The sequence below is a fragment of the Maylandia zebra genome, linkage group LG5, assembly GCF_041146795.1.
Source record: "Maylandia zebra isolate NMK-2024a linkage group LG5, Mzebra_GT3a, whole genome shotgun sequence".
NCBI lineage: Eukaryota > Metazoa > Chordata > Actinopteri > Cichliformes > Cichlidae > Maylandia > Maylandia zebra.
Window position 1 is genome coordinate 32,193,301 of NC_135171.1, and position 19,377 is coordinate 32,212,677.

The following is a 19,377-nucleotide window of genomic DNA, read 5'->3' on the forward strand; positions in this document are numbered from 1 at the left end:
CTCTTTTACATGTACACACACAATCCCCGTATTATCTTAAGACAACATTTTTTCAAGTCTGAAGTGTACCTGTACCAGCATTTTGGTATCATTGGCTTGCAATTTTACACCCTTAATTTTTAAACATAATAATAAAAATAATACATGTTTGTATATAACTGCAAACAAGTGAATGACCCTTAGAGGTGCTAGAAAGAGAGACTGCTGACCTGTCTGTGCAAGTGCAAAGTTTAGGGTAGCTCCATATTCAGAGAGGGTTTTGGGAAAAACTGATGAAATTTCCAAAAGTGGTGCAGAGTATCATCTGCTAATCATCCAGTAATAAAGAACTGGAGAGTTGCAGTAAGAGTAGTCTGAGTATAACTGGAACTGTTTCATAGTATTATAAATTATACAGCAGTTAAGAAATTCCACCCTTTTTTTTTTAAAATATCAGTAGTTGTACTGATATTTGATAGTTGTGGGGTGATACCCAGCTACATATTAGTTGAAAGCACAGAGAAATAAAAGAGTAGCCTTGACTTTAACAAAGAAAGTAGGAGAAGAGAAAGAAAAGAAAGATTACAAGTAAACATAAATACTGACAGGAGATTTTCCCCCCCTCACCTTCATGTTTTATTATGAAATCCCACCTGAAAGCAGAGTAAACACTCTGTGTTCATTACTTCAGTCAGACCTCTGACTCACCTCTATTCCATTTCTGTGAAACCTTCACTTCACTTAGAAGTCTGATAAGAACCACAGGCTGCTCTGTCCTTGTTCCAGTCTAAAACACATTGCATCAGCAGTCAGTAAACTGTCCCGCATGCGTCACTAAATCAAGAGGTCAGTGGGAGCAGCCATTTAGGAGCCGGCGTCAGTGTCCATGTCATCAGCTTCATCCCCCTCTGAGCGGCAGATCTCGTCCAATGCCAACTCTACAAGATGTGAAAGATGGCAAAAAAAAATGTGACAGTTTTAACGTATGAGAACACAAGAGCAATCGGGTAAGGTGTAGAGATGGCACGATACCACTTTTTTATGTCCGATACCGATATCATAAATTTGGCTATCGGCCGATACCGATATGAATCCGATATAGGGTGTTTTTTAATCAATAAAACTGTTTTTTTAATATCTTGCTGCTTTTTGTATAAGTTCATACTCAAGTTAAAAAACCCCAAAAAAATCCACTAAAGCTATTCCTGTTATACCTGTATGCCAAAAATGCACTGCACCCAAAATATTTCATAGTTCAGCAAAACCCATCAATCTAATAAACTTAAACCTACTCCATCCTCCCTATTCTGGTATTTTAAAGAGTAAGCAACCTAACTAATAGGGCTCTAAAACTCCCAGCAAAAAAATAAATAAATAAATAAATAAATAAATAAATAAATAAATAAAAAATAGGGAACCACCCCTCACGCTCCACCTCATGATGCTTAGTCGACGTAATCAACTTTAATTTGATGCAGTGTGGAAAAAAATGCCCAGAAATCAATTATTTTTCAAGAATAATTAAATAGATTCAACATCTTTCTTCAACAGAATTGCAGACTGCACAGATGGTATCTTCCCAAAGGAAAAAGTACTATAGCTTACTAGGGTATATTAGACTTAATAGTTACTATATACAGTAATGGACTTCTATTCATTTTACATCAGATTAAAACTTTGGGTGTAAGATTCAGATAATAATTTAATAAAAGCTAGACATTTTAAATGAGAATAAGAAAGAAAAGTATGTCTTTGTGCCCCCTTCTCCCTGTTCATGCCCTATCGGCCCCCCTGGCTAAACTTTGCTAGATCCACCCCTGCACAGTTACCAGCCATCAGCTGCGTAGAAAAGGATCCTGGTCTAGAAAGTAATATTAAATAAATTCTAACAACAGATTATCAAGCTTAAACGTGCTGCTGTTATTCAGCCGCTGGTTTCCTCTTTCTGGTGCAAAGTGGGAGATAAACAAGCAAGAGAGACGGACTCGCGACAGAAAAGCCGATCAGCTGATCACTGATCAGTTTCATGATTGAAGTAGCAGCAGGAGACGGAGAGAAGAGGCAGTCGCTCCATATATCGGTTGTTAAGCTTAACGCTGGAATGCTTTACAAACATTCAGAGATGAACTTACACACTTTCTTTACTTCTCTCGGGGATAACTTCCTCGGAGATGAAATGCTGGTTTGGTAGTGAGGCTACAAATACACACAGCCGCTCTATCACGTGAGCACACTGCGCTACTGTTATGAGGAGAGTTACGCCGTGTCGCAAGTTTTGTGAGGTGCTTTTTTTGATATTTAATGGATCGGATTACATTTTTTATTTCTCTCCGATATCCGATCCAGTAATCTACATCAGTATCGGACCGATACGTAATATTGGATCGGTCCATCTCTAGTAAGGTGTAAATACTGGATGATGTAGCTAGCAGTCATACTAAAATGGTCAAATTGATAATATCAATGACATTCAGACATGATTATGTTTTATTATGAGCAATGCACACTAAGTAGCTCTGACGTGGAAGACAGACAACAAAGAGAATTAGTTTAGATCACTCAAAGAGAAGCAGACCTATAAAGCTGCATCATGCATTAAATATGGAGAAAAAAAAAACAGAAAGCCATCCTGTCATGTTGGGCTGATGAGTATTTGTTTTCTTTTCTTTCTTTTCGTTTTGCACTACAGCAATACTAAAGTTACATTTAAACATCCAGTGATCCTGGTACATACAGCTAGATTTAAATACTGATGAACAAATAAAAAGCTGTTTAGGTTCGGAGATCTCATCAGGATGCCCCCCCAGAAACTGCCTTTGGATGTTATCTGGGCACGTTTAGCTTTGAGGAGACCCCAGGGAAGACCCACAACTTACGGGAGGTTATAAATATATGATGTGACCTGTGAGCACCCAGCAGCTGCAGCAATGGGAGGTGGAAAATGTTGCTGGACAGAAGGTGCTGTTTCTTTCCTTAAGTTTTATTTCTGGCTTTTCTGATATAATACAGGAATAACGGAAGGTGGGAGAGAGAGGCGGAATGACATGCAGTGAATAGTGCGGGGGCAGTTGAATATAGGAGTGCTGCACTAAGGATTTTAGAGTTAAATTTATGGAGCACATGCTCTACCAGGTGAAATCCAGAAGCACCCCAAACCTCAAGTTTAATACCAGCATAATCACAGAACATCAGGTGGAATTCTAGTATAAAAATGGTTTGACAACACGTACTACCAGAGATGCCTCATCACACAACTGAAGACAGACATGTTGTTATCTAACAGCTAAAATTATCTGCGTGATACATGTAAGATTCGAGGTGGTAATTAGTCATATCCAGGAGGGGGTGTGTGAGGAAAAACTCATCATGCTCTTAGCGGTTAAGAGAAAGGAAAGCCAAAGCGCTTCATACAAAATTCAGCTATGTTTGAGTTGGTGTATTCCGGTGTAAACAGTTATAGTGGAACTTAAACATCACATTAAATCTTCCTAAATAGTTTAAAAGATTAATTCAAGGCTTAGATTCAGCGTGCATGTTTCTGTGCGTCCATACCCTCGCTCTCGGTCAGATCCGGGATCTTCCTCAGCGTGTCTCGTACAGCAGGGATCACCTGGTCGTACATGTGCAGCAGCGGCCTGCAGCTCTCGGAGAAGCTGCCATGATGCAGAAGCAACCAATGCAACAGCAGCACAAACTCTCTGAGCAGAGATGCCGCTGAGTTGTGCCACCATGGCAAAGAGGAGCTACAGCATGGCTGCAGAGGTGAGGCAAACCCTGGAACAAGAAGCAATGCAAAGAAACCGTGTTTTTAGAGACAGACTGTCAGAATTATTATAGTTTTGTATTTATTATTGGGTTTGTATTGTTATTGTCATTTTGATTTTCAGTAGATTCAGTTTAGTTTTAAATTCAAATTCAAATTTTATTTGTCACACACACACAACCATACACAGTATGACATGGGGGTGAAATGCTTGTAGCTGTACAATGCCCGACCATTAAGTGACAGTTCATTTAAAGAGTGTATTTTCTTATTTCAGTTTTATTTTTATTGTTTGAAATGTTTAGTTTTAGTTTTTTATTAGTTTCAGTGTTTGTTTTAGTCTTTTTTATTATTATGGTAAGTAGATCAGAGGCAAGATTTCAAAATAAATGCAAGTATTACGATAAAAACCTTTCCAAAGCAAGTTGACTCAGATTGTTATAGACATCCAGAACTTCATCCATCAATGGCTCATCAGCCAAGTTGTAACAACATTTTATCAAAAACTAAGGATAATTCCGTTATATTTTTATTTTATTTATTTTTCCAAGTTCCAAACCTGCTATCCTTAGTTTTAAAAATTTCCAAGGTCTAGTTTACTTCTGTTAATTTAGTTAATTATTAAGTTAATTATTTTATAATAGTTTTTAACTATAGTAATCTTTCAGACCATTGTGTTACTGACATTTCATGCTTTCAACCTGAAATATGACCAACCTGTTGGGTCTGTTTGCTCCTGAGAACCACGCAGATCTAACCACTGACGATGGAAAACAATCACTGCTGTCTGAACCAGCTGTGAAGGAATCAAACACAAATGCATAAAGATGCAACACTCGTCACTCTTCACAGGGACACAACATTGTTTCACACAGTTACCTCAGTATAACACTGACAGCTGCTCCGCTGGTTGGTAGCCCAGCTCTCTGATCTCTGAGTCATCAGTCTGCTCAACAAACGAACCACCTGACACACACAAAAAACCCCACTGATTATTAACGCAGACATATCGTAAATTCTCAAATAAAAGCAGTTCATGTGTTCACAATAACAGCATTCCCAGAACGATTAAGCAGTGTATTAAATGCATTGCTTAAAGTTAACAACTAGAAGAGGGAAAAGATTGTTTAAATCAATGCAATTGATAATTAGTAATATTAATTAAATCAAACATTAATAAAATCAACAAAGCACTTTGGGAGAAATGTATTGTGCAAATGTAAAGTGCAAAAGAAAGAAACACGATGCAAAGAGGATAAACAGTCATAGAGAACAAAGAGGATGAGCACATTGGTGGGTTTTTTTTTTTTTTTTTAAATAAATGCATCCTTAGGGTTTAAACACTAAATTTCAAATAAACCATGAAATAATTAGTGACCGATATTTTTTCATATACATTTTGATGGCCTTTTTTAAGATTAAGAAGTATGACTCAGGGTGTATTTTAAACTTCAGGGCTTCGCGTGGCCTGTATATTCTCATCCTCCCATTCTAACTTCATCTGGCCTGATCATCATTTCAGCTGCCAACAACTACAGACATCTTACAGTTTGTTCTTAGCTGAAGGAAGCAACTGAATATCTAAAATATTTTCCACATTTCTCTGAACAGGAGACTCACATTTGTTACATTTTCTAGGACTGTTATAAAAAAGTAAAGAAAATATGTGAAGGTTAAGATCCTTAACACAACTACTTGTGTAACTTTTCATAACATTAGCATTCTTAGACAAGATCTTGTCTAAACATGTGGATCAAAGCATGGCTACCACTTATAGTTTAAATATATATATATATCTGATTCAGAGAGTTTAGACTACAAAGCCACAGAGTTGTTGGAGGGAGATAGAGGAGCCCAGACTAACACAAAAAGGATTTTTCTTCTTCCCAGTTTGGATATTCAGAGCACACACAAATCCTGGCTTCAGATGCAGCTGACACACATTAAACAGAATACTGTACAAGTCAGTACACCTTTACAGTGTGTGTGCACTACCTGAAGGTCTAGCTGAATCCAGTTTGTGTGCGCTGTGTGGTTGTCTGGTCTTGTCCTGATGAACTGAAACAACTTCAAGAAAACACAGGGATCTAAAAGAAAAAGAATAAAAACTGCAATTGATTTATTCTGCTTCACACAGAAACTTCAATAACTTTGTGATTTTTTGAGCTGAAATAAAGATACATAAAAGCATAACAGCACACAATAAATGTCATCATCAGAAACATAAGAGGTGGAAACATGGCACTGAAATCTATGGAAGGATTCAATTAGATATAAATAAATAGTTCTGAGACTTGCTTCTTGTAGGACTTTGGTCGAGCATATAAATGATATTAAACTTCAGACAAGGTAAAGTGCTGCAGAGGGGGCAGCCTCACCATGCTGAGAGCATAGCTTCTTCGCCAGTGCTTCATGGTCAGACATCGATGTGAGGATGGACACACACTGTGAAACTGTCTGGAACCGGCTGTCCACTGACACACACGTACACACCACCGGCATCACACACTCTAACCTGTGAGAGGGAGGAATGATGCACACATGACTAACAGAGATTCATACATTTCTAGGTTTACACATATTGAGGCCTATATAAAAATCTTGAACATGGTTACGCACATCTAAAAATGAAGAAATTCATCATAAGCATCTTTCACATAAAATGAATAAACTATAGAAAACAAACACAAACTAGAAATTGCAGCTCTGAATCTCTTTTTGATTAAACTATAATTTTGGACTCTTGGACCCCTGTTGGTTTGGATGTTTCACAGACAGGATTTTTGAAGTTAATATCACAATGAAAAACTGATATTACCAGTAAAATTCACATTGTTGAAACTGTCAGGAGTCATGTTGTTAAGAAATGCATTTAATGATTTATGCTGAATAATTATCATCATTACTTTCCAGCACCTTCATCCAGGTCTTGAATGAGTTGTTGTGATTTCAGACTTGGTATGAAATGATAAAAGGAAAATGAAATTCCTGACACCATCTGGAGTTTTCCAGTTTAAAAGCTGGCCCCTGTGCAGAATAACTGTGGGATGAGTTTCACCATTTTCCAGAAACGTCTACAACTGATGGTAATGAAGTTTATATTTACATTTCATCACATTTCTACTTTTAGTAAGATGACCGCATTGACCATGAATCACCGCAGGTAGTTTACACTAAGATGTTACACAAGTACTGTGAGCTAGTGGAAATTCAAACAACCCTATCACTCATCACTCCTCTGCCTGCAGCAGTATTCCACGCAACTGCAGCTGTATCATATTCATGTGTATGTATAATCCTGCAGACTTTGCACAATATATAGAAGCATTATCAAGCATTAAAATGGAGTTTCTGGTCACTTTCTCTCTTCTTTGCAGTACTGACAAACTTGAGAAACATAAACATAGTTTTTTCTTTGTTTCTTTTTCTCTTTATGTTTTCTTCAAAATCATGAAGAAGTCCTCTAAAACACAAAAGCAACCATCATGGGATCTGCGCATGTCTATACCAAGTAAGTAACAGGCGAAGTTTCACTTCCACATTACTTTTTAATATTATATTATTTAATGAATTGCTTACATTCTTATTCACAAAGTCTTTTGGTTTCCATATTGCTAAACTATACTAAACAAATGTGATGCCACAGAATAAGATCTCTTAACCATCAGATTTCAATTAAAAATTTTGTGTACCTGTCAACATGTTTGTCTGGCGTTCTCTCAATTAAGACACACAGAGTCTTCATGGCATTGAGGGAAATCGCCTCAATCTGTGGGCTGCTTCCACCGGGCCACGGATCACACAACCGCAGCAGTGACTGTAACAAAGTGTTCTGAGAGCAGAGGTCCACTCCATCCGCCTAAAACAAGAGCGAAGATGAAATTACATCATATAAATCTTATTCTCTGTTCTGGTCAAGACAATGAGGGAAAGTTAATAATGTTTAATATAGCACAACAAAGTGAATAGTAATTCCCTCAGTACCTTACGGTCGATGGCTCTGCTCTGACTCTCCTTTGACAACACAGCCTCCACCACCTGAGGACCACGTAAAATGTCATTACTGCACAACTGAACAGCATTACAATTCATTTGGATAACACTTTACTGATAAAGGTGTGCTATGTTTTTTTTAAAGTCTGAAAAAATATTGCAGCAGTCGTCTGAAACTTTATTATTTTTCTGGTATTGTTCTGTTATGCACATAATGTCACAATAATGCATCTAGTTCATGCTCATATTAAACAAGGACAAAGTTTCAAATTAAAATGTCAGCGTATGTAGATGTAACCCCTGTGACCCCAAAGTTCAGGCTTCAGACAGCTCTAAATACTCAGGTTCTGGAGCTTTTTTCTACTCTTTTTTTCTCATATTGTTAGATTCATGTAAAATAATACAGATGTTTTCTTTATATTATTGTAGGGTATTTACCTTACAATATAAAGTGCCTCGAGGCAACTGTTGTTGCGATTTGGCGCTATATAAATAAAACTGAACTGATTTGAGTATGATGTCAATAAGGCCAATAACAAGATCACTAATTATCCATGCCATTGCCAAAGGGCAAAAGGCAGGGTACCTAATGGTAACTAATTAATAAGCTGTTAATTAGTGAGTGCTAAACTCAGATTAATTTTTCAACCAAAAAAATATCCAATGAAGCCAAGGCTGTTTTAGACTAATAAAGAGTATTTAGAAATCTGAACCATGCAACGCTACTATTGTGAAAAACAATATGGAACTCCCGACATTCACCATGCAGTTTGCAATTTGTATATTTGAGCCACCATTACACATTGTTACTATACTGTTGTTCTTGTGTCATCACCTCATCACTGTGGACAAGCAGGAGACAAAGGAGCCTCAGAGCAGCTAGGCCAATGTCCTCCACTTTAAACCCACATAAACGAGCCTCCTCCAGTCTTCGCAGCCCAGCAGAAGCTGCAGCAGTGCGGCCTGCTGGAAGTGTATTGGCAGCTGAAGAGTCTAAACCACTGCTGCTAGCGGAGGAGGAGCGGAGCGAGTCCAGAGACTGGCATAGCTGAGACAGGTGAAGGTCCAACAGAGAGAGGAGGAGGACACCTCCAGGACACGACCTATTTACATACACAATTTTTATTTTATTTTTTTAGATTTTTCTATCCAAATCGTTTAACCTACAACCAGTGGGTTATTTTCCATGAAGATATTTTTCTCGTTCTGACTTAAACCATTCATCCTTAAAAAATGAATCTGCCCTGTATTCGCCTTTCTCAATAGCCATCTAATGACTGATATGTCTATCAGCAAGGCAGTAGCTGTCATGCTGTTTTCACTCCTTTAGCTGCCGTTGTTTTTAAAGAGTTTGTCTCCATAATTCTGTGTTAAAGAGGAGAGTACATGCAGGAAGAACAAAGCCAGAAATTAATCAGGTTTAATGATAAAATTTTCTTTCCAGTCATCTGTTTCAGACTGGAAAGTTAGGAAAATTTATTCCAGCCATCCTCTTCCACTTATCTTTATGAGGGGGGCTGGAGTCTATCCCAGCTGTCACAGGGCGAGTGGTGGGGTACACCCTGATCAGATCACCTGTCTATCGCAGGGCTAACACATAGAGACAGACAACCATTCACACTCACATTAAACCTATGGGCAATTTAGAATCACCAATTAACCCAACCACACTAAGTGCAAGTCTTCGGACTGTGGCAGGAAGCCGGAGTACCCAGGGAGAAACCACGCAAACACGGGGAAAACATGCAAACTCCACTTCTGTGAAAATGATTTTTTTTTATTATTATACTGGTGCTTTAAAACCAATTATAAAAACAACATAACACTCCATATAAATATATGGCCCTTGTAGCAATGCCCACAAAGTTTCTCACCAATGACAAAATAAGTTAACATAACCACCAGGACTAAAATGCTAAATATTTAGCTGGCCTACAACTCTATGTAGCTTTTATTGCTTTTAAAAAATTGTTAGTAGTTAATAAAAATGTATTTTTACACCGAGAAGTTAAAAGGTTAGCAATGTAAATGGACAATTACACTGCAGAAGTGATATGCCTCAACTCACTGACTTTGGAAGCTGCCATTTACTGATTCTGCATTTTATATAGATTCCATAAAATATTTTAAAGCAATAATGAATAAAAGTATCAGGTATTTCACCACATATCTTGAAAAAAACCTATCAAATTTGATTTAAAACAAATGAAACACTCTTTTGATGTGCTCAAAAAAATATCAAAGTAATCTATATACAGAGATCCTTCAGAGCCAAGGACAGAATTCATGTACGATATGGGGAGAATTTTCAGCATATTACATTAGACCATTTAATCTGCTTTTACACTGTTTATCCACAAGAGGACTCTGCTGTCTATAGATCAGAAAGTGTATGCTGTTCTTCTGCACTTTGCAAAGAGAGACTTTTTATTGTTTCAACTGAACGGCATCAGGGTCAGTCATCCTACCTGTTTTTGCTGCTGGCTGCAGATGCCGGTTGGCTCTGACTCAGCATGTTGAGTCCAGTTACAGCCAGACTCTGGACAGGATTAAGAGCAGCTCTGGGAGCTCCAGCTCCACTGACACCAGCTGCAGCATCAGAGTTGAGCAGAAAACCTGCTGACAGCCGACTGAACACATAAACAACACACAACATCAGCACATCAGTTAGTCTTACAACTTCATTTAGGTTTGAGAAGTATGACTAGTGATACAATCAATGCTACGGCTGTTTTTGAAACACTATTAGGGTAAAGTCAATGCTATAAAGTTTTGTATATTGTATGAAAAAGTTCTGTTTTTGAGGACTTGGCAACAGCATGTGATGACTGATTATCCAAATTTGAAGTCTGGTAGCTTGTTGAAGTCAGTTTCAACAAACAACAACATCAACAACAAAAGAAACCCACAATATGTTTGTTCCTAAAGTTGGATAAATTAATTTATTGATATACTTCATTTAAGCTGTTATTACATAAAATTTATTCTATCATCACAAATGTTAAACCTTTCTTTCTACTTTGCCAGTAACTATTACAGCACTGCTTTATACATATTACACTACATGTTACTGCTCAGGCTGTCAAGATTAAAGTGCAAGGTGTTTACCTGGATGTCAGGTGAATGTCAGTCAGACTCATACTCAGCAAATGAGAGAGCCCGAGGCTACTGGGAGAAAGAGGCTGCTGCAGCAATAGCCCCAGCAGGATGCCACCTGGTTGGAGGATGACACAGAATAACAGACACAGATTTTAATCAGATTAATACTCACTCATGTGATTGTTGGGGTTTTCTCTTATCTTTGTATTATTGTAAGGTAAAGCACCTTGAGGCAACCCTTGTTGTGATTTGGTGCAATATAGATAAAAGAAAATATAACTGAACATATACCAATAAACGTTTACATCGGTTCCTTTACAGATTCTGATAGTTGACGGCAGCTGATAACAGTCTGCATATGTGGTGGAACATTTATTGAAGCTGTTACTGTTTCTGACCCATTCCGTGTATATTCTGATGACCCTACATCAAGTGAGCATCAGAAAACAAATAGCTGGCAGAATGCTGCATAGATGATGGTGAACCTCACAGAAATGAAGGAACCGTTAGGAGGGTACAGAAATTTATACCTTCAACAGTACAAGAAAAATCGCATGGTAATGAGGTCCCAGATGCAGAGTCACTTTTGTGTATTATGTCATGCTTTATGAAATAAAACAACCTACATGTAACCTATTTCAAATTCTGATACATACATGAGCTGGATCACAATCAGGCAGACATTGTGTAGCCTGACTGTAGCATAAGGGTGTACAGGCTATTTTCTGACAGACTGTGTGTGGGAAACAGAACTAGCTACAAACAACTCAACTGTGTAAGGTCAGGAAGGTTTAATATTTCTTTCAGCTGTTCAGTAAAATCTCTAAAAATCCTAAAATTTCCTGGTAGCTTTAAAATATGAAATCTTTCAGGAACCCTTTGAAGGCACACTGCAGGGGGACTGACCTCTGTGCTGCAGATGAGACGGTCTGACAGACAGGAAGGGGTCTGGTCGAGACACATCACTAGATTTGCTGCTGGATGCTCCTCTCTCTGCTGCAACATATACATAGATATAGACAGGCAGAGTTTAACCACGAGCAGATAATTTTTGTCTTTGTAAATATATTGCTCCTACTACTGCCCCTATATTTTTCATGACATCAGCGTTGTCATACAACCCACCATCTCTCCGTGCCTTCACTGGTGTCACTCTGGATGATACCTGGGCTCCAAACATCTCCTTGGTGATGAAACCATTTCCTATTGGAGAGGATGAGCTGCTGCTTCCATGATTCAGGATTTTAGGACTGTGGGGAGAAAGAAAAAAAACAACAACAACCCAGTAATAATTGTGACCTCTAACTCTTCTGGCTGTATTAGAACTTGACTGAAGAGTGGAATTGACTCGGTTATCTGGACTCTACATGATAAAATGTGGCATTAAAACATTCAAAGCTATTATCTATCACGTTTTCCAGTTTTCCTGTCATATACAGTATACATTCTTACAACGGCAGCTTCCCGTTTTTTGTAGTCAAAGTTGTAAATAATGAAGTCTGAGTATGTATAAGTAATCCCTATGAGTTAAAAGCTGAGGATGACATTCCTGGTTCAGCAAGGCTTAAATCTGTTCTAGGAAGCACCCTGGACCCAGTGCAGGTGGTGGGAGACAGAATGACTCTGGCCAAAATAACATCTCTGATGGACAGAGTCTCCCACCCCATGCATGTAAATGTTGCTGAACTGTAGAGCTCCTTCAGTGACAGACTGCTGAATCCTAGATGCGTGAAGGAGTGTTTCTGCAGGTCCTTTCTCCCTGCAGCTGTCAGACTGTACAACCAAAACTGCTCCCAACAAACATAGATGTTTACATCAGCGCTGTAATTTGCACTAATCAACATAACTACTACTGTTACAACTTGCACATTACATACACACTATGTGTGTGTGTGTGTGTGTGTGTGTGTGTGTGTTTGTTTCTGTTCTGTTCTGTCCTGTTTGTATATGTGCTTTTATTCTGCTGCTGTTACAACCAGATTTCCCCTTGTGGGACAAGTAAAGGATTATTCTAAGGTATATTTATTCATGTTAAACTCTCCCTTTAAAGTAAAATAGTAAAAGCAGAAAGCTGACAGCAATAAACAGAATTTTGCAAAATGTTTACAAAAATAAAACAGTAAAAGATTAAAAATGTTAAGACAATCTAAACCCCTAAGTAACAAAGTATTTGATTATCAGCTCTGCTGATAATGTTGAGGATGGCTGACCTGTTCCTAGGCAGCGGAGAGGCTGTTTTGTTTTTGTCTGAAGTGTGCAGTTTGGTCTTCATCTCATTGATCTCTGCTTCTTTAAACTGCAGTTCAGACTGCAGAGACTGAACCTGTGCACAGAAAACATGCCAGTGTCACATTATTCCAAAGGATCATAACCACCATATGCTCTATGCTTATGTGTTTTTAGTGCCTCACCTTCCTGTTAAGCTCCTTTTCCCTTTCACTATACTCTTTCTGTCTCTGAGTGTCCAGTAGGGTCTGATTCTGTCTCTGAGCCTCCTTCTCCTGTTGAGCTGCTTTTAGAGAGTCCCTCAAGACCCGGATCTCCCCGCTCTTCAACACAATCTCCTCTTCCACCTCCTTCAGCTAATAACATACACAAAACACAATAACTTATCTAAATAAACAAAAAAATGCAGAAATCCTGCTTTGTAAGACATTTGCTACTGATGAAAATAGATACATACATCTAACGTTCTAGTACAGATATCCAAATTTGAACCAAGGCTTTATTGTATACTTCCATGTTATGGAGAGAAACTAGAAATGGCATAGAGTCTCAGGTTTGTTAAGGAGTATAGACATTATAAAGTTAAAATACTATAATAATTTTCACAAAATATTAAAGCTACGTGAGAGGAAAAAAATGAAGGAAGGAAAATTTGCAGCCTCCACTTTCTTAAAAAAGAAATCAGGACCTTTTGGATGTTGTACTTTTGGACAGTCTCCATTTTAAAAGAGCCTCACCTTCCTCTTCAGCTCTGCATGCTGAGCCTCCAGGAGACCGTAGGAGTCCTCTCTGTCTGACCCAAACTGCTGCTGCCTGTTACCTGAACAGCAACAGCTTTATCAATGTGTTCAGTACAAAAATCGACTGTATTAAAACTTTGATAATGATTTTTGCATTTGCATGTTAAAGGACTTTACAAAAACTTTTCAAATACAAACGATTAGCTACACACTAATTTTTTCAAAGGTCTTTTTCAAAATGTAAGGAAACACATGAGAAGATATTTTGTTTTCTTATCCTCCTGTTTACAAGCAAAGATCGATGATTTTACTCAATTTGAGCTCTTGATTGGATTAATTAGCAGGTCCATATCAAATGTTTTATTTACAACTTTTAGCCATTCATCTGTTTTTGATGGTTCTCCTGACTCCTTCACAAACATCACATTTTGTCATCTATTGTTATATCATCTTGTCTATCTATACACACGACTGTACTTGTGAATCCTGTCTCTGAAAGGACAAAACACCATAAACTGTGCCCACGTTTCAAATGCCCACTGGCTTTTGGTTACATAGAGGAGCAGATTCTGTCCCAGATGAAGGTCCAAAACACTTTTCTTAACGTGATAAAGAAAAAATAACAGGAACAGATGAGATGGAATTCACACCTTTTCAATTCTGGACTGGGAAGATAAAATTGCATGTGGTTTATTGTGTTAAATAACTGTTGTTAAAAAGAATACTACCCTCACAGGAACTGTGTAGACATAAGCATAATTCTTTTTTGAACACTGACAGTGATTTATTCAGTCTCCATCTCGTATATTAAATTAGTTTTTATGATATTTCAAGAAATACTACAACAGGTTAGGGGTTTTTTTTTTTTAGAAGGAAGACACTGAAAAGGTACTTTAATGTGCTGCTTGCATGAATATCAAAAAATAATTGAATTTGCTTCAGCTATTCCTAAAGGCAGCTCCTGAGTTTTAGATAAAAGAATGAAATATGACATTTAACACATGTAGGACGGTTATTACACTGGTTTCCACGTAATTTTAGAACAGATTTTAAAATCTGAATGCTTGCTCTTAAAGATCCTGCAAATCTTCATCTTCATGAACTATGAAACAGCTCCACCACTTGGGTTATTTTCCAGGTGTCTTCTACTACTACTACTGAAGACATAACCTTTATGCTACTGCAATAACCTACAAAATCCTAATAATGGTGTGCCACCATTATCAGTATGTGTTTAGCAGCGCCTTTCAGAAATCCAGGTACTTATCAATTAATTTCATTTTGCTTATTGCTCTACTTTCACTTTGGGAGTTTTATCATATTTCCAAGGCTACCATGATTTATATTTATTATTTCTACTTGTTTTGCTTAACTTATTATTTTTTTCATCTAATGCTTTTTTTATTGCCTTGTTGTTGAGTGCAATTTGTAAAGATTTTATTTATTCACCTGCTCAAGCCCATCTATGAACTAACCAAAATTGTATCAAATTACATTTTCCATATAGTTTTGTGGCTGCAAAACTGTAATATGGACTTTTTTATGCAGCTCATTTTGCTTCTACAATGAAAGTGCTACTTTTTTTTTTTCAGAGAGCTACATAAATAGTTTTTCTTGCTTGCAATTTTCAATGGTAGACTAGAAAGACAGAAATCAATCTATTCAATGATTAATGCACACGATGAAAAGGAATTAAGCATACTGGAATGTACAGTGGGGCAAAAAAGTATTTAGTCAGCCACCGATTGTGCAAGTTCCCCCACTTAAAATGATGACAGAGGTCAGTAATTTGCACCAGAGGTACACTTCAACTGTGAGAGACAGAATGTGAAAAAAAAAATCCATGAATCCACATGGTAGGATTTGTAAAGAATTTATTCGTAAATCAGGGTGGAAAATAAGTATTTGGTCAATAACAAAAATACAACTCAATACTTTGTAACATAACCTTTGTTGGCAATAACAGAGGTCAAACGTTTACTATAGGTCTTTACCAGGTTTGCACACACAGTAGCTGGTATTTTGGCCCATTCCTCCATGCAGATCTTCTTGAGAGCAGTGATGTTTTGGTGCTGTCGCCGAGCAACACGGACTTTCAACTCCCGCCACAGATTTTCTATGGGGTTGAGGTCTGGAGACTGGCTAGGCCACTCCAGGACTTTCAAATCCTTCTTACAGAGCCACTCCTTTGTTGCCCGGGCGGTGTGTTTTGGATCATTGTCATGTTGGAAGACCCAGCCTCGTTTCATCTTCAAAGTTCTCACTGATGGAAGGAGGTTTTGGCTCAAAATCTCACGATACATGGCCCCATTCATTCTGTCCTTAACACGGATCAGTCGTCCTGTCCCCTTGGCAGAAAAACAGCCCCATAGCATGATGTTTCCACCCCCATGCTTCACAGTAGGTATGGTGTTCTTGGGATGCAACTCAGTATTCTTCTTCCTCCAAACACGACGAGTTGAGTTTATACCAAAAAGTTCTACTTTGGTTTCATCTGACCACATGACATTCTCCCAATCCTCTGCTGTATCATCCATGTGCTCTCTGGCAAACTTCAGATGGGCCTGGACATGCACTGGCTTCAGCAGCGGAACACGTCTGGCACTGCGGGATTTGATTCCCTGCCGTTGTAGTGTGTTACTGATGGTGACCTTTGTTACTTTGGTCCCAGCTCTCTGCAGGTCATTCACCAGGTCCCCCCGTGTGGTTCTGGGATCTTTGCTCACCGTTCTCACGATCATTTTGACCCCACGGGATGAGATCTTGCATGGAGCCCCAGATCGAGGGAGATTATCAGTGGTCTTGTATGTCTTCCATTTTCTGATGATTGCTCCCACAGTTGATTTTTTCACACCAAGCTGCTTGCCTATTGTAGATTCACTCTTCCCAGTCTGGTGCAGGTCTACAATACTTTTCCTGGTGTCCTTCGAAAGCTCTTTGGTCTTGGCCATGGCGGAGTTTGGAGTCTGACTGTTTGAGGCTGTGGACAGGTGTCTTTTATACAGATGATGAGTTCAAACAGGTGCCATTCATACAGGTAACGAGTGGGGGACAGAAAAGCTTCTTACAGAAGACGTTACAGGTCTGTGAGAGCCAGAGATTTTCCTTGTTTGAGGTGACCAAATACTTATTTTCCACCCTAATTTACGAATAAATTCTTTACAAATCCTACCATGTGAATTCATGGATTTTTTTTTTCACATTCTGTCTCTCACAGTTGAAGTGTACCTCTGGTGCAAATTACTGACCTCTGTCATCATTTTAAGTGGGGGAACTTGCACAATCGGTGGCTGACTAAATACTTTTTTGCCCCACTGTAATTGCCGGTGGAATTAACATTCCACAGCGTATTTAAATGTTTAATAATTCTTCTTCTCCTCTTTGCTGCTTCCTTTAGAGTTTACCCTAACAGATAACTTGCTTCCATCTCAAACCATCTTTAGCATCCTCCTCTTTTACACCAGCCCTCTGCCCATCCTCCTTCACTATATCCACAAAACTTCTCTGTGGTCTCTCTCATTTCCCCTGCCTGGAAGACCCATCTTCAACATCCTTTGTCCAATATATCCACACTTCCTCCTCTGCACACATCCAAACCTTGTTAACCTTGCCTCTCTAACTTTGTCTCCAAACAACTCCACCTGAGCTGCACCTCTGATTTACTCATTTCCAACCTTGTCTATTTTTGTCACTCCCAATGAAAACCTCAACATCTTCCACTGACACCTCTAGCATCTCCTGTCTATTTATCGGTTTCCAAACCCTGCCATCTTGTAAACCTTCTATTTCACTCCCGTTCTGTTCCTTCTGTTACAAATCACATCTGAAACTCATGTCCGCTCACTCCACCTTTCCTGCACTCTCTACTTCACCTCTCTTGTGCACCTTCATTGTTTTGAATGACTGACACGAGTTATTTAAAATCACCCACCTTCACCTTTCCACCTGTCTTCCTTTAATTTACACACATAATGCTCTGGTGTTTAATTAAGGGCATATTTTTACATAAATAATGTTAATAATAGTGTAGATTAAAAAAATACAAAATAAATACTCACCCAATGGTTCTCTACTTGGTATCCCCGCATTCTCTCTGTGGCTACTGTTTAAAGAAAATGCATTTTCTCTGCTATGATTAGATGTGGTTTTGTTCACAGGTTTGTTCTGCCCAAAGGAGGATGGCCAGGATGACCCGCGGGCTGGCTGAGTCGTTTTGGATCCTGTCCCTGGCTCTACACCTTCCGAAGCCGACGTGATGGCTTGCGAGGCGATATCATCGATTTCATCTAAGACTTCCTGGGTGAATTCTTCATCATCTCCAAAAGGGTCATCAAAAGCCACTGCTGTCACTACATCCTTGTTCAGGCCACGGAGACGCTTTGTTGGGGGACAGTTCATGCTGCATGGGGGGAACATATCATTAGCATTTGTGAGTAATTCTCATGCATGCATATTCACAAACACTAAGAATAGGCGACTGTGTGGGTCTCTTAGGAATAACTAGTATAACTGAAGATAACTATTTTAATTAAACCCGTACTTTGCGATTAAAACTGATTCGTTTAATCGCTTCAAGACTAGCCCTGAAATAACTTAGTTAGGTACAGCATCAGCTAATAACTTATTAAGCAAAGTCACGTTCAGGAATTGAAAAAAAACTCAGGCTAATGTGACTGAAGCAAAAAGAAAAAAAACCCAAAACGCATGTTTCTTATTTTAGCTTAACTACATGCATGAACACGTACAAGTTTCTTCTGACTTTATTGCGTTACCTTGCCTCTGGCTTCTCTGGCTGTCGCTGCTGCCAGCTAAGCTAGCAAAAACTAGTCGTGATTTCCAATGGGAAGTTAGCCTGCTAAGCTACAAAACCTCATTCAGTCAAAACAATATTTGGATTTATTGATTAAAAAGACATAGAGAGTGTCTTAAATAGAACTCCTTTACACGGCGCCCATGAATTAAACTGTGAAATGCTGTATAATATGGTACAACAGCACATAAACAACACCAAACTAAAGTTGACAAGACAGAAGTGTGTCGTTCATCCCGCTCCGGTGTGCCTGATAACGTGACCAATCATAGTACTGCTTTCGCTGTTCGGCCAATCATTGACACCGAATTCCTAAAGTGGGTCTTTTACAGGTACCCGTTTGAGACAAACTATACTAAACGCGCAAATTGGTATCCTTAAAGGAGTAGCTACGCATAATAGTTACTGATCTTGTTAAGGGTGAACTCATGACTGAAGCTTTCCTTAAAACACTGTTTGGAAATAAGGGAAATACCTTTATTATATAGCCCAGAATGTTTTTTCTTCGCCCACGTGTGTGTGTGTGTGTGTGTGTGTGTGTGTGTGTGTGTGTGTGTGTGTGTGTGTGTGTGTGTGTGTGTGTGTGTGTGTGTGTGTGCGTGCGCGTCTGAATTGGGGCAGGGGCAGAGACTATTTGGGCTATTTCTTACGTGTAGTAACTTCTTGAAGTGTCTGGTGGTTGCATGGCAACCACATAGTGATTAAAAAAATCCGTTATCCTGTGTCCAATATCACTGCCTTATTCACCCTTCTCTACATAACATTAA

At 38.6% G+C, this 19,377-nt stretch overlaps 1 protein-coding gene and 1 long non-coding RNA gene across 3 annotated transcripts; one reads left to right on the plus strand and one right to left on the minus strand.

The window, feature by feature from the left end:
• Positions 1 to 11: 11 nt before the first annotated feature.
• On the minus strand, positions 12 to 18,890 carry atrip (ATR interacting protein). 2 transcript variants are annotated; one of them, XM_012918193.4, is made up of 18 exons: positions 18,573 to 18,890; positions 17,859 to 18,199; positions 13,798 to 13,880; positions 13,246 to 13,416; positions 13,045 to 13,157; positions 11,960 to 12,084; positions 11,741 to 11,827; positions 10,844 to 10,949; positions 10,204 to 10,365; positions 8,571 to 8,838; positions 7,727 to 7,780; positions 7,435 to 7,601; positions 6,121 to 6,257; positions 5,738 to 5,829; positions 4,622 to 4,708; positions 4,460 to 4,538; positions 3,532 to 3,753; positions 12 to 917 (listed from the first exon to the last, which is right to left on the minus strand). In XM_012918193.4, the coding sequence occupies exons 2-18, from the start codon at positions 18,196 to 18,198 to the stop codon at positions 844 to 846; spliced, it is 2,367 nt and encodes a 788-aa protein (XP_012773647.1). In that variant the 5' UTR covers position 18,199; positions 18,573 to 18,890; the 3' UTR covers positions 12 to 843. The 2 variants fall into 2 exon arrangements, with proteins under 2 accessions (XP_012773647.1, XP_012773646.1); XM_012918192.4 differs by having other exon boundaries at positions 11,741 to 11,830.
• On the plus strand, positions 6,643 to 7,554 carry LOC143418657 (uncharacterized). The gene is made up of 3 exons (XR_013098681.1): positions 6,643 to 6,828; positions 7,199 to 7,253; positions 7,471 to 7,554. It is a non-coding gene; the product is annotated as an uncharacterized LOC143418657 (long non-coding RNA).
• Positions 18,891 to 19,377: the final 487 nt, after the last annotated feature.

What these genes read in the sequence shown, in the direction of transcription:
- atrip (XM_012918192.4), bottom strand. Translation starts at nt 18,198, where the DNA reads ATGAACTGTCCCCCAACAAAGCGTCTCCGTGGCCTGAACAAGGATGTA. An exon ending in ATGCAGAGCTGAAGAGGAAG is followed by an intron (nt 13,417 to 13,797) that starts GTGAGGCTCTTT and finishes GTATGTTATTAG; the next exon opens with CTGAAGGAGGTGGAAGAGGA. An exon ending in GCAGCCAGCAGCAAAAACAG is followed by an intron (nt 8,839 to 10,203) that starts GTAGGATGACTG and finishes GTATGTAAATAG; the next exon opens with GTCGTGTCCTGGAGGTGTCC.